The sequence below is a fragment of the Pagrus major genome, chromosome 7, assembly GCF_040436345.1.
Source record: "Pagrus major chromosome 7, Pma_NU_1.0".
Classification (NCBI taxonomy): domain Eukaryota; kingdom Metazoa; phylum Chordata; class Actinopteri; order Spariformes; family Sparidae; genus Pagrus; species Pagrus major.
The window spans coordinates 8408359-8424513 of NC_133221.1; the positions used below are offsets into that span (position 1 = coordinate 8408359).

Below are 16155 nucleotides of genomic sequence, written 5' to 3' on the forward strand. Positions count from 1 at the left end.
TTTCTACAGGGAGGACAGTCTAGCAGGCTAGCTGTTCCTCCCTATTTCCATTCACACACACTCACACCAACACAGGCACACACACATACACGCAAAGCGAATGTGTCTTTCTCACTATGTCCTTGTGTCTCAGAGCTGTCACCATGACGATTATCCTGACGTTTTGCTCCCACACCATCCTCCAGAAGTCAGCCATGGTGTTATGCATCGGAGCCTGGGTGCAGATGAAGTCTCTCTCTGATCCTCCACCCTGATCACAGACACACTGTCATTAACAGACCCAGGCAGGTGGAGAGACAGACAGGTGGTACAGCAGGAAGATACACAAAACAACAGACAACATTAAATTGAGCTCTTACAGGCACAAAATTTGCGTTGATGTAGTCGGTGTGTGGATGGGAGTTTTGAACTGACAGCCTCACCCGACAGTGGTCATCTGCAACAGGACGTGGTCAGAAAATGGAAAGCAGACACATCAGAGTCTCATACGTTGCCTCACATAGTTGCTGTAATCTCTTCAAGTATGATGAACTGTGCACTCACACGGCAGGATGAAGGGGTATCTGTTCTTCTCTCTGTTGGCCTCCGAGTCCCCCGTCCTGGTGGGGAGGTCTTTGCCAACTTCATTTAGCTCCTTTTGAGAGAGCAAAAGACATTAGCACACATGACATGACATGACAAACACCTCTTGCTTCACAAATCAGAAAATTGAAGTGAAAAACATACCTCAAACTCGTGTTTGAAGCCTCTGCTGTTATCTGCTGCGAGCTCCTGGCAGCGAGAACGAAACTCCTCGTGAATTTGCGTTCTTGAGAACGTTTGCACCCTGTGAGACATGATTGTTTTAAACACTGAAACATTTTAAAGTCACTAATGCACTCAGGCAATATGGATACGTCTGGTGGTTTTCTGTAGTTTTCTTGTTGTCAGCAGACTATTTATGGATCCTTATAAGTGGCCATAGCTTGATATAACAACATACCAGTGAGCCGTAGTGTTGCACTGGCTGGAATGTACCTCCACTTGTGTAGCATGTACTGATATTTATGATATCTACTGGCGTTGTATAAATTCAGAATTTTGTACTGTAAAACGTTTTATCCTCCTCTAATATAAATGTTTTTCTACTTTTTTCTAAAAGTTTGACATGGATCTCATGAGGCAATTCATGTACTTTGTGCTCTGTTATATATTTGTGATATACTGCAGAATTGTATGAGTTCTGTATCTAGTCGTCCTCCAGTATTGTAGATGGATTATCTTACGTATAAAGGAAATAAAATGGTGGCTGTTGCCTTTTTGAAGTGTACTTGTATTGGGGAATGTGACCTCGCTGGAGCTATTGAAGCAACCTGAGAAATATGTAGTTTGTTCCTTGTTGTCGCTCCTCCTCCTTGTCACACAAACACACACACACACACACACACGAGTGCACATCACACGCACACACATAATCCAACCATTGGTGCAATATCTGACAAATAATGGCACATCATGCACCTCACTGCCACCACCGCGGCTGCACCTTCTATCGGTACGCCTCAGATTGCTTTTATTGCTGTTTTTATACCTTTTGCTTCATACATTCTGACGTTATACAGTTTTATTACTCTTTATATTATGTTTACACTTATTGTCTTTGCACAAACAACAACTACATCCTTGTGGCCTGTGTTGTATTGTCTCATGTATATACATACAGATATATATAAAGATATATGCACCTCATCCCTGCATTTTATTCTATTTATTTATTCTATATACTGTTTTCCTTTTCTTCTTCTTCTTCTTCTTATTATTATCATCATCATTATTATTATCATTATTATTATTGTTATGTTTTCCCCCACTTAAATACATTTTATTGACTATTTAGACTATCTTGGCTAAGTGTACTTGACAATAAACATGTTGAATTGTCGTTTTTAATGTAATTGTTAAGAAAAAATCAATCTTATCCTAGTTTGTGCTGGAATATTCATTTTTTTCTGTTTTGATCCAGACATTTATAAGCACTTCACAGTTTATAGAAGCCTTTTTAGTTTGAATGTTTGCAATGGCACTACAAACATATTTATTGTGTTCACTAACTTCATGCGTTGTTAAACCTTTACTAAGCTTTTTGGTTGCTTTATTAAGAGACTTCATTATGCATTTATTAGCAGTTAATCATACACTTACTAAAAGTTTATGCTTTTTGCAGCTACTGGATGTTGAGTGAAAACAATGGATCGTTAAGGTTATTATAGATCCTTTATTATGCTCATGGTCACATTTTTAAGGATTATTTTTTTGGCTTTTGGAGATTGTTCGCATCAAACGCTGGCCACTGCAGTAAAGACTTGGTCATAATATGAATCCTTCAAAATAACAACAGCGTTAACTCAACACCTCTCTAAAACAGTTTCAACAAAACCTGAACATTATGAAGGTAGGGTTAGTTGCAGGACTGCAAGGTGTACCTCATGAACTGGCTACTGAATGTACGATTGTACGTTTCGAGTGCCACAGACAGGGCAGGGAAGTTGGAAAATACTGAGTGACAAACTGACACATTGTTGGTTTTGGTCTCTTTGTGAGATTTGTTCACCTGAGCAAAAATAAAGACTTCTGTCAGCCTAATCCTTTAAGCATATTTTCAGGATGCTACAAGGAAATGCGTCCTTACCTCATGGCTTTTCTTGCAGTCAATCTCTTATTTAGAGTGGAAATTTATCTGGGACTCAGCGTGTTGAACGATCCCAGAAAGATTTCAGTGCTGCTGCTGTGAAAAAGATACCAAAAGCTGTCTTAAAGAGTGAACTTCCATCAGTTTAAATCAACAAGTCAACAAGTGGAGAGGTGAGACGAGAACTGAGAAGTCTACCTCTCACATTATGTCCACGTCTTTTGTCCCCCTCCCCCTAGTTGTTAAAAGGGTTTTTTTTTTTTCTTCCTAAAAAGAGGTATGTGACACCAGGGAAAGAACCACACACAATTATGCAGATGAGAGAAAAGTTACATTACACATGTACACCCTAGAGGATTTACTGAACCAAACCAAGGAAATCATAGGTTACAATCAAACTACGCCTCTCTTCCCATGGCCTCATTATAGCAGAAGTTTGTAGTAACAACCCAACATTCACACAGGACTATTAGTAACCAACCCGACAAGAAAGAAAACCTGTTCCAACAAGTTGTCAACCCCAAACACCAACAGCAAAAGGACACGACAGACAGTTTCAGGATTACCTTTCCAAACAGGCCTCAGCTGAATGGTTTAAATGTGCCACAGGCTGAAGACAGAGTGAAGGACTGCACAGCTACAAGTCATCTTGAAGTTGTCTGGTTTTACTCTCCCTCCCAGTCTTTCCTCTCTACGAGGGAGGAGGTGTAATGGGTGGAGACAGTGGGTGGAGTGAAGAACACTAAGGCTCTGGGAGGTATGTCAGTATCCGATAGCCTCACCTTTTCTATTCAATTGTCTTCCCGAGAACAAAATGTCTTCAACTTAACTTAACCTTTCATTATGCAAACTTGTGTTGACGATAAAATGAATCAATTCAAATGTGTGCTACTTTGGCTCCGATGCAGCATGTAATCTGAAAAGTAACTAGTAACTAAAGTTATCAAATAAATGTAATGGAGTAGGTACAATATGTGCCTCAAAAATGTAGTGGAGTTGAAGTGTAAAGTGGCAAAGAATAGAAATACTCAAGTAAAGTACCTCAAAAAAATACTTAAGTACAGTACTTGAGTAAATGTACTCAGTTACGTTCCACGGCTGTTTTTTTATATAATTGCTGATAAAAAAATTAATTTAAAAATGTGCTACTTTGGCTCCAATGCAGCATGTAATCAGAAAAGTAACTAGTAACTAAAGTTATCAAATACATGTAATGGAGTAAATAATTACAATTTACCTCACAAATAAAGTGGAGTACAAAGCAAAAAATGGCAATACTCAAGTAAAGTACAAGTACCTCAAAATAATACTTAAGCATGGTACTTGAGTAAATGTACTCAGTTACATTCCATCACTGTTTTTTTTTATATGATTGCTGATAAAATAAATTAATTTAAATATGTGCTACTTTGGCTCCAATGCAGAATGTAATCAGAAAAGTAACTAGTAACTAAAGTTATCAAAAAATGTAATGGAGTAACTACAATATTTGCCTCAAAAAGAAGAAGTGTAAAGTGGCAAAATTAGAAATACTCAAGTAAAGTACCTCAAAATAGTACTTAAGTACAGTACTTGAGTAAATGTACTCAGTTACATTCCTTCACTGTTGGCTCCAATGCAGCATGTTATCAGAAAAGTAACTAGTAACTAAAGTTATCAAATAAATGTAATGGAGTAACTACAATATTTGGAAGTGTAAAGTATCAAAAATTAGAAATACTCATGTAAAGTACCTCAAAATAGTACTTAAGTACAGTACTTGAGTAAGTACTGAGTCAAGAGTCAAGCTCACTGAATTTGTGACTTAGTTCAGTACTTGAGTAAACGTACTCAGTTACATTTGACCACTGATCCCAGGTGTGACTCTCTGGTGAAACAAAGGTGAGGGCAGGTGACAGTACACGTGTCGCACTGCGCCTGCGCGTCTTTCAGTGAAAAGCCTCGTTCTGTTTCGTTTTGATAAGCCTTTATGAGCGAGCCCTCTTCTGATTGGACGCCGTCGAAAAGGGAAGTAAAACTTTGGTTGTTTTCCTGCGGACACTGGAGAAAACACAGGTTGTCCGTCGACAGCACGACTCATCAAAGCTTTTTGAAGTCGGCCAGGCTGTGTAGACTGAGAGGGGAGACGGAAATGTGAAGGTTTCTCTCTCCAGATGTACCGAGGACGCTAGTTTAATAGGTCATAGGCGCGCGCTTCCTGGACTGTTGGACTCGAGACATAAAGTCCGCGAGTGATTGACAGAGCTCGGACAGGCTGAGGACAGACAGACAGACAGACATGGACCATGCAGCACCGCAGGACGCACATCAGAACAAGGTAAGAGACTTTTGCGAGCTGCCGCAGTGCTGACAGGAGTTTCATGGAGGGCACAGACTGACAGTCACGTGACCTGCCTGTCCCCTCACACCAGATGATTCAGGTCATAAATGTAGTTTATAAACGTCTCTAGATCTGCTCCACCTTCATCACAAGAGATCACAGGACACCTCCTCATGAATATGCAAGGCTGGGATGTAATCGAGTACATGTAACTTAAGAATGCCACTGTACTCGAGTAAGACCTCTGAGGCACTTTCACTTTCATGCCACTCTCCACGCAGTGACGACCATTTACTCAAGTACTGTACTTGAAAGTACAATTTCCATTTTCTGCTACTTTATACTTCCACTCCACTACATTTTTTAGGCTAATATTGTACTTATTCCATTACATTTATTGTATAACTTTAGTTACTATTTACTTTTATGATTACATACGGCAGTCATATTAAAAAAACATGATGGAATGCAATAAAGTACATCTACTCAAGTACTCTACTTAAGTACTATTTCGTGGTACATGTACTTTAGCTAAATATTTCCATTTTCTGCTACTTTATACTTCCACTCTTACATTTTTGAGTCACATATTGTAGTTACTCCTTTACATTTATTTTATTACTGTAGTTACTAGTTACTTTTATGATTACATGCTGCATCAGAGCCTATTAAGTACATTTTTGAATTAATTTGTTTTATCAGCAATCATATAAAAAACAGTGATGGGATGTAACTAAGAACTTTTACTCTAGTACTGTACTTAAGTACAACAGGACACATCCTCATAAATATGTAAAGGTGGAATGTAATCAAGTACATTTAACTTAAGAATGCCACTGTACTCGAGTAACACATCTGAGGCACTGTCACTTTCATGCCACTCTCTACGCAGTGATGAAATGTACATTTACTCAAGTACTATACTTAAGTACGATTTTGAGGTACATCTACTTTAGCTGAATATTTCCATTTTCTGCTACCTTACACTTCCACTCCACTACATATTTCCGGCAAATATTGTACTTACTCCATTACATTTATTTGATAACTTAAGTTACTAGTTACTTTTAAGATTACATGCGGCAATCATATAAAAAAAACAGTGATGGAATGTAACTAAGTACATTTACTCAAATACTGTGCTAAAGTGCAATTTTGAGGTACAATTTCCATTTTCTGCTATTTATTCTTCCACTGGAGAGATACTTGATAACTTGAGTCACTTTTCAGATGACATGCTGCACCGGAGCCAAAGAAGCACATTTTTAAATTAACTAATTTTATCGGCAATCATATAAAAAGCAAAGATGGAATACACACCTGGACGCCAAACCCAAAGCGTCACGTCCACAGGAAATTGAAAAGTCTAATTTTAAGCACACAAGGGTTCCCCTGACACGTAAAACATCTCAGCACCAACACGTGTTCACTGAGTCATAATAATACATTTTATTTTACTGCAACTTCTCTCACGAGACACTGCATATTAAAAGTGTGAGCGAGCGTGAGGCTATTTTTGGAAACACATATGACTCTCCTCTATGTTGTTATCGTGCATGTGTGTGGTTTTAACTCTCCTGATACTCAGAGTTTACAACGAGCACATGTAAATTGGATTTCCTGTGTTTAGACTCCGTAGTGTAACACCCTATTTAAGGCTCCAACGTATAATTTCCCAACGAAATGTTTCAGCCTTATTTGTATTATATCTAGGGCTGCAACTTTTTCAATATCGATCAATCCGTCAAGTTTTTTGATGAATTTATTAATCATTCAGTCTATAAAATGTCAGATAATAGTGATTAATAGTGATCCAAAACCAGAAGACATTCAGTTTATCATCGCATAAGACGAAGAAAAGTAGCAAATCCTCACATTTAAGACGTTGCAAAATGACTAAAATGATTAATTGATCATCATAATATTTCTCAGCTCTAATAATATCACATACTTCCTGTACCATCACACCACAGTAACTGATTAACATGCTGTTTCCTCTCTTCAGGGCGTCATGTTGCGGCACAAGGAACACGGCGATGAGTCACTCGACAAGAGGCCCGCTGACAAATCTGCGTCTCCCGCTCAGGTACGTCCTTGGTTTTTAAGGCTGTTCTGCTGTCTGTGAAGTGCCATAATGTGATAAATTGGAACATTCATGTTGATTCAGGATGAGAAGAGGCCGATCAGAAGAGTGCGAAGTCCGTCCAGACCGAGGGCGTGGATGTCCGGTTCTTACAAACCGAAGTTAGGAGGGCGTTTCTACAAACCTCGGTAAGAGAACGGAGCACGCGTCGATTTTGTTTTCCTCACGATGTCATAGCTACAATTTTTTTTTTACCTGCAAAATATTGATGATGAGGTGGAAGGTAATTATTTTTTTTTCCTCTTCTCACATGATGCCATTCTCCAAGGGATGACCACCACCCATTCTACAAACCTAGCTTCAGCTACCAGAGGTACCACCACTTCCACCCGCGGGGTTCTTTCAACCGGAGGGAACATTTTCATCCAAAACCTCACCACATCGCGCTGAAGGAGAGGGAACGAGAGAAGGAGAAGGAGCGCTACGAGCAGAGCAAGAGCACTGATGGGAGTTCACCTCCAAAACCAAGTGGCAGTAAGTTCAAGTCTGCAGCCAGACATCTGTCAGACAGATTTTTTTATCGGGCTTATTCACCTCTCACCACAAACACAATCAGAACGACAGACAGATACACACAGGGAGGAGCACAGACAGTGTGCCAGACATCACAAGAAGTTAGACAGGTTTATAAGAACTGATGTAGTTCAAACCAAAGTTTTTATTAATTTTATTAAAAGATATTGGCTCCCCTTCCTCTTCTTTGGCCTCCTCCTCCTCCTCCTCCTCCTCCAATTGGCAAATGTGGCATTTTGTGTTTTCCAGGTGAGCAAAGTGTGTTAAATGATGCGATTTATGCTCAGAGTTTGGCAGTCTGGAGTTTTGTTTGTGACACATGAGCTTTAAGTTTTCAGAATTGTGTGCATAGTTCCGGTTTTTATGCATATTCAATGTAGCAAAACTGCAACACAATACCAATACCACACACTGTGTTTTTAAATAGTGCACATAAGAGCTTCAAAGTATCTTGGTGCACTTTATGAAACGACCATTGGGTGGCAGTATAAGCAAGCAGAGGCACACACACTCACACACATGCACATTTTCATGAGCAATTTGAATTACAAATATTTGGAGGGCATTTGCTCATCGTGGTATCTGGTGGTTGATAGGTAGTCACACTCTGGTAGCAACAAATCAGCGTTACATAATGCCAGGCCACCAAGAAGCTCTTCCAGGGCTCAGAACACGGATTATGTCAAAGCTCTTATCAAGGAATGATATGATATGTCTCCTGTAAACTGTGCAGTTTAGTCACAGGTAGATTTATTTTTAATACTTGAGAATTACGTCACCATTAGTCAGTGGGAAGTAAAATTTGTTACGATTGTGTTCCCTTGTTTTTAACACCAACCGAAATCTGTGTTTTTGTTGATCTTTTCCTGGTGTAAAGTGGTATGCTGTGTTGTTTTTTTTTTTTAACGACTGATCTGCTGGTACTGTATGTTTTTATCTTCTCTCGCACTCAGGCACTGTATGTGTGCGCACACTGCAGCACTGTGGAGGTGTGTGTTTGTGTATGTGTGAGTGTGGAACAGGTTTTTTGTGTGCCTGAGTGATGGTGCGATGATGGTGACTCATCGCTGATTTGTGTGTGTATATGAGCGTGCGGGAGATAGAGAGAGGCAGAGGAACAGAGAGCGAGAGACTAGCCAGCAGTACATAATGAGCCATAACAAAACTAATGCTACACGTAGAATACTGCGGTACAACATAACAAGGAAGATTTACCAAATTCCTCGCAGATCCTGTTCAAAGATTTATTGATTTTGGGCTGTGATGCATTCAAAAAAACAAACACTTTTCATGCATCATATAAGAGGATGAAGAGAAAGAATAGCTTTAAATATCAGCGATGACGTACATATGCACCTATAGACTCAGTGAATAGAGAATGAAGGCCCCCTGACATGTATAATTAATCGCTTGTTGTTGTGTTGACCCTGTGCTTTGTCTGTTTTCCAGCTACTCGAGCTTTCTTACCAAGGTCCAGCTCCAGCAGAGACAAGGACATGCAGTTCATTGTAAGTTCACAAGCAGAAAACCTGCTGCTCTTCACCCCCTTCTGGTTTTTCTATTTTGTCATGAAATGGAGGCTTATTATAACCCAAGTTACTTCCAAAATAACGTGTGTGTTTAATGTAGGGCAGCACAATCTGAATCATTGTAAGAGCTTTTGACAATTTTATCCTAATTAGCAAATACAAACAATTCAAGATGAAAATGATTTGGGAGAAAGTGCCACTTGTGTCTGTAATAAGGACCGCAACTAATTGCTATTTTTTATCAAGTCATCTGCTGAATTGTTTATTTATTTGTTCATGAAAACGCTGGATATGCTGGGTTTTTTCTGTTCATTAGACGTCTCCTCGTAGCAGAGACCGACTCAGTTATAATTCAAACAGCCCAGGTGCTGCAGGGAAAAAAAAGCTGAAATCAAATGATCGCATGAATTTCTTGGCTGACCTAAACACAACAAGGAGCAGAGCAGCACATGATGAATCACCGCCGGTCACTGCTGCAGTGAAGTTAAAGTGAGGAGAGGAGGAGGAATCCAAGAATGACTTGCTTTTTTTTCCAGTTTTTAAATGTTCTAATCAGTGTTGTGTTAATAAACGTGACTGGAGCCGGTGATAACGACTTCATGATGACGCCTAAAGGTACAATCTGAGTGATTAGTGGCACTAACGTGAGGCAGCAATTAAATCCTCTTAGCATGTTGGTCATTAATGTTTCTGATAGTCTTTATGTCATGGCTGTGCTTGCATAATATTGTTAAATTCATCAGTGTGATTTATTCGAAAGAAAATTACTGTTAAGCCTTTAATGTGTGTGTGTGTGTGTGTGTGTTAGATTTATCAGATATAAAAATGTAATCAGGAAACGCCATTTTCTTTCCTAATAAGATTCTCTATTGATGTTTTTTTAAGTTAAGTAGAAATTAGGAGCAACTTTTGGGTTGCCAGGCTGTGAGACATCCCTTCAGCTGTCCTTCATAACCTTCATTAAATAATTATAAACTGTTATTTTGAGGGGGGCAGTGGAAACAAGCTGAAAACACATCGCCTTTTAAAGCTGCTACTAGAAACTTGGAATCTTTGTTGTTTCTGGCGGCCCCTGTGGACAAAAGCAAAACAAGTAAACTTTGTTTTAGTGCTGTACTGAACCACCAGACTACAGAGCAGCTTCTGTCTTCAGGCTCCAAAACCCCTCAATTCATCCTCAGAAAACCACCATAGAAAATAGTTTAAATTTCATTAAATTTTGTTAAAATTGTCGTTTTGTTGATGGTCTCGGTTGCTTATGTAGGTCATATAGCGGCATCAGTATTTGATGTTATCAATAATTTTCTTAAGAACGATGCAAACCGGGTACTCAGTGTCTTTTTGGCTCTGGTTTCGGTCTCCACCAGCTCTGAGGGAAATATCTGGCTCTTCAGTTGCTCAGTGCTCCAGTATTTTCACCAGCTAGTCGCTAACTGTGTCTGTACAGTGATTTTTATTTTTATTTTTTTGCTAAAATCTGATGTTGCATCTGGAAATGACACAACAAACACAACAAAACAGCAAAATCATGGGCTGTCAAAGCACAACAGTGGGCTCAAAATTGCTAAAATGCTGTGTAGAGCTGCAGGGAACTGCCGGTGATAATCTTATGTGAGTGCTTCACGTGCGGTCCTGTTTGCATTACATGTACACATTTGATCCATTGTTAATTATAAATACTGATTATAGCAACTTTAAAGATATAATATGTAAGAATTCTACATAAAAATGTGGTCACCTGATGTCGCCCTGGTCGCTCCCAGAATAGGGAAAGCAGTGAATGAGACTTAACAGGACATAAAACTTTAACCAGCGAACCGAGTTTGACCATGGGATCATCTGTGTTTTTAGGATTATTTGTGTGAGTGTTTATTCACCCCAAACAGCCAAATTTCTTTACTGTACATTAGCCATATGCTAAGGAGCAACATCACTCGCCTAGGATGTGTTTTTAAATTCAGGTCAACTCTCACTGAATTCAGCACTCACCGACTCCGGTTCTCTCTCTTCTTTTTTCCTCTCCTCTCCGTAATGTCATTCGTGCAGTTAGGTACATTTCCCCTGCAGCTCCAGTCATCAGTGAACATTACAGTACATAAACATCCCTGTAGATCTCTGCTGCAGTCAGGTTGATAAACAGGAGTGAAGATAAATCAGCTTTTTAATCCCAAAAGTTAAAATGTAATCTGTGAGCTCTCCTCCCGTCTGTAAGGGGTTCTGGATCAGAGCAGATTCTGATGTGACTCCAGATGAAAATGCATGAATGTGGTTGTTCTGTGGAGCTACATGAGCTGTAAACCATTAATAAAGCTTTTGTAAACTGTGACTTATTAGTAGGTGGTGCCAGATTTACATTTGTTACCTCACACCCCGTCTTTATCTTTATTTATTTTTTATTAAATTCATATGCAGTCAGAACAAATTCTGAAACTATAACTCAGTGTTACAAGTCGACATGTGGAACTTCACTTTAGTCATCTCCTGGTCATTAGCAGCTGAGTCATCATCACTGCGTGCAACCATGTTTTTGGCCAACTGTCTGATTACTACAGGCCAACTTCTTTCTGTTTTTTTATTTTTGCAGGTTGCTCAAAGCGACAGGAATCAAAGCAGGGAGAGAGATCACAGGGGGAGCAAAAGCAAAGAAAGAGAACGAAGCAGCAGAGACGGGGAGCTCCCTTCAACTGCGAGCCAGACGGTGGCACGAGACAGAGCCATCCAGCAGAAGAGGAAGGAGATAGACGAGGTAAAGGAGTGTCATTACACAAACACACTCACACCTTGGGAGCAGGATTAGTTATAAACAGACTGAGGAAGAGGAGAGATAAGAGAAACTGGGATTAGAGAGAGAGAGAGAGTGACAGAGGAAAGATCGTGGAAAGCGCTGGGAGACACAAGACAAGAACAAAGATTTGTTTTCTGTAGACTAAACATTAATTTTGAAATGCTGAGCCCGAGGCATCCTGGTGTCATTATTGTCTTCACTTTACCGAGCCTGGAAAAGAAAGTCTTACTCATCGTTTGACATGATTGATGGGGTTCTTTTTTTTAGTTTTATAATTGGGCAAAAAACGCAAAGTGAGGTTGTTTGTCCCTGCTCACCTGCATCACAGGAGGCTCCGACACGTGCTGTAATACCGTCCTCAATGTGACAGACATCACATGAGGCTCTGCTCATCGGCTGTGTGTTTGTGTGAGAGAGTGTATGTGTGTGTGTGTGCTTCCACCCACTGAATGAAAAAGATGGCCTCTTGCTTTTCATATCTCCATGGTTGCAGGATTATAGAGGCACTGCAAGAAAGAAAAAAAAAGCAGTCTGGCAACAGGTAGCTGATGCAGAAATGTCCACAAAACTCTTGCATACAGGCACACACGATGCTTGTGAACAGTTTGCATGTGAGCGTTTCCGCCGATTTGTTAATCCATTCAGCGGTAATTGGAAACGCACGACAAGACTTCTCACTCAACTCGTTTGTCGGGCTCGCTTCCTTTCCCTCCAACACTCCTTGTTTTTGTCCATTTTCCTCCCTCCTCTCACTCTTTAGTCTTTGAGCATTTCCCCTAATACAATGGATCTGTGTGTCTAAACAGGTGTACTATCAGGAATGTGAAATGTTTGGCCTCGTGGCAAAGATGCTGATAGCCAAGGATCAGTCCCTGGAGGGTTCCATCCAGTCCTCGCTGCAGGAGAACCTCAGAGACATCGGCAAGCGCTGTGTGGAGGCCATGGAGAAATTTATCGAGGACTATGACTCACGGGAGTCGTCTCACTAATCAGACACACGCTCATCAAGCCTTCTCTTCCTAGCATTGATCCCACTGGAAGACGTGTTGAAGAATTTTGTTTCAGGTGATTGAACGATGCCTTTTCTGTTTGTTTTTTATGTGTGTTCGGCAGTAGAAGCAATAAGCTTGTCCATTCTCGCCTGCTGCTTCAACAAAGTCTCCCCCTGTGCTCGGCCTTATGACGAGCAACACTGGTGAAACATAAAAAGGGATCTTAGACATTTGATGCTGCTTTTGATTTTGATAATGTTATGTTAATGATACAAAAATACACTGGTTGTATTGCTTAAAGTGTCCTTATGAAGATGTATTTTGATATCTGACTGATGTGCTTACTGTACAATCACTTATAATTTAATTTGCTGCATATTAAACATCATGTTCTTTAAAATGTTTTCAGTGATTTATTCATGGCTGGATTGGAAAGACAAAATCAAGTCATAGCAGGATATACATGATGGGACATAAAGTGACTAAGCCACACGTTGTTTAGGGTTGAAACACTTGCAAGAAGAGGAAAAAGTGGATATTCTGATACAACAGCATTGCCGATACCGGCTTATCACAGAAATATTGATATCAGTGCAAATGTCAGCTGATAAACAACAAGAGCAGCACAGAAATGGCAAAGATATGTTTGAAGTTATTCACCAGACTGACAAGTTTATTTTTTCAACCCTAAAAAGTCATGCTCTGTACAGATCATGGTCAAAGTTTCTAAAGGTCCAGTGTGTAGGATGTAATGGCATTTAGTGGTGAAGTTGGAGATTGCAACCAACTGAATACCCCTCGCCTTACCCTCCCCTACAATGTCCACTGAAAATGGAAATAAACGCAAAAATCGCCCTCTAGAGGTGGTGTGTGGTTTGTCCGTTTTGGAAAGAGGACCTGCTCCGTCCAATGAAAACATAATTGCGATAAACAGAATTTTAATTCAATTTCTGCCCTAAATCCTACACGTTGGACCTTTAAAGGGGCACTGATTTTTACACATGAAGTTCATTTTACTCATCACGAGGACAGCCTGATCAGAAAAATAACCTCAGCTCCCCTTGTTTCAGCTTGGAACTGGAGACTTAAATTTGTTACAGGAAGCTGGAGGTGTGGAGAGAAAGAGGAGTGTAAACCAAGCATGAAGGGTCAAATGAAAGATGCTACCCAGTTGCATTATGGAAATTGTAGTTTTGTAGTAGTATTTTTTGGAGCTTGACCAATGCCAGGGACGAATGGCTCGACTTTCTTTGCCTCTGCTGCCTCAATTTGGACCATTATTGGTCAATCTGAGTCTCCCATCTTGACATGCTCAGTCACTGGAAAACCCCTTTAAATTGACAAATCTTAGGTTTTCCTATGAAAATACTTGTGTTTATCTTAAGACACAAATATTGGATAAAATATCAGTAACATTTATTTACCCTAACCCTAATGCCAGTAGCATTAGGCTCTAGTTTGATCATTGGTTAGCATTAGCAGGAAGATGACTGCCATGTCCCCATTCCATACTATAAACTATATGTATACAGTATGTGCTATAAACTATTTGTAACAGTATACATTTTGCCTTAAGTATACATAAAATTTAAACATTCACCAGGAAATTATACAAATGTGTACCAACTAATGTCAATCAAATGGTTACTTTGGAAAACACCAACATTTCTGGTTCTCAAACAGAAAACAATACATGTTTTTAGCCAGACTAGCCTGTTATTCCACCACTGTGAAACTTGGTACAGATAACGATGGTTGCCTTAGATGTATCCTTACATCTGCAAAATCTAATGACATTCCCATCAGCCTCAGCTGTACTTTGTACAAGTAGCTCCTCCATTTTCCTTTTGCATTGAATTGTGGGACATTTTTGCCACATTTTCCAGCAAACGTCACGGCAGGAAACACGCATGTACCATTCCAAAATTTAGTTGAGACGCTGTGTTACATATAAATAAAACAGAATGTGATAATCTGCTCATCCTTTTTTATATATACTCAATGTCAAAACACTGCAAAGACAATATATTTACTGTTTTAAAAGTTAGTAGAAGGTGATACATGACTGTAGAAATGATATTACTTGGGAAGACTTTGTAAAACTGTTACTGTCGGTTAAACAAAGTTCGTCGCAAATGATTGCATTCTGTTATTATTTATCTATTTTAAGTTTGACACAGCGTCCCAACTTTTTTTGGAATCGTATTGTTTGTGCTGCCTCACTGGCACACTTCACAGAGCCGAGCCATTGTAGTCAAGTTTGTTTCCTCTTTGCTTTCCTTTCCAGGGCAAGTCAAAATGTCTCAGTGAAAAAAAGTAATGGTGACTTTACTTTCTTTGTGTCACTTCATACTGCGCAAAAAAACCCAAAATCCAGAGATATTATTGCCTGATATGATCCAAATATAATTTCCGGTTCAGAGAATATCCAACTCTTTTAGACCACTGGAATCTGGAGTTCATGTCATCCCAGATGCTGTAGAAAAGAGGTCATATTTGGACCACATACATGACAAAAATAACATGTATCTAGTATATGTCCTCATGAAGTACAGCACATTTTACCTGATATAAACAAAACTCTGTATTCTCCAGAGAATCTTTGAGATATCCGATTATAATATTTCTGGATTCTGGCACTTTTTCGCGCCTCTACTTAGAAGTATGAATCAGAGGCGCAGCTAATGTATCCATCAAGCTGATCTATCAGAGGTAATTAACCAGAGAAGGCATAAAACTTATAGATGCAACTTGCTGGTTGTTCATTGAAGTACACTTTATTTTCAGTATGAGACAACAACAATAAATTAACATGCAAGTCTCCCTACCTCTACATCATGTTATACAAATAATTATTCTTTAGTTACAAAATATATAAATATTTAAGACCATATGTACAGAACATTTACATTACTACATCCATCATTTTATTAAGTTTATTACTATATATACATTTAACAGGTATTGTTCTTTAATATCATCATGATTATTATTTGCATTATTATTATTATTATTGTTGCCATTATTATTATTATCATCATCATTATTATTATTATTATTATCCTTACTCTTACTTATCTATAGGTAAACTCTCAAAAAACAAAGCATGTTGCAGAAGATAAAACGGGACCATACCTGACGTTACTGTGCCTGAATGGTCAAGGAGCAGAGGGCTGTCTGGCGCTCTGTCCTTGGTAAAGCATGG

General features: G+C 39.3%; 1 protein-coding gene across 1 annotated transcript; it reads left to right on the forward strand.

Annotated features, from left to right (window-relative positions):
- The first annotated feature begins 4677 nt into the window (after positions 1–4677).
- Positions 4678–13350, forward strand: LOC141000131 (uncharacterized). Its single transcript, XM_073470762.1, has 7 exons — positions 4678–4985; positions 6994–7074; positions 7156–7259; positions 7400–7605; positions 9094–9152; positions 11758–11919; positions 12765–13350. Exons 1-7 carry the CDS (start codon positions 4947–4949, stop codon positions 12945–12947), a joined length of 834 nt encoding a protein of 277 aa, XP_073326863.1. The 5' UTR covers positions 4678–4946; the 3' UTR covers positions 12948–13350.
- Positions 13351–16155: the final 2805 nt, after the last annotated feature.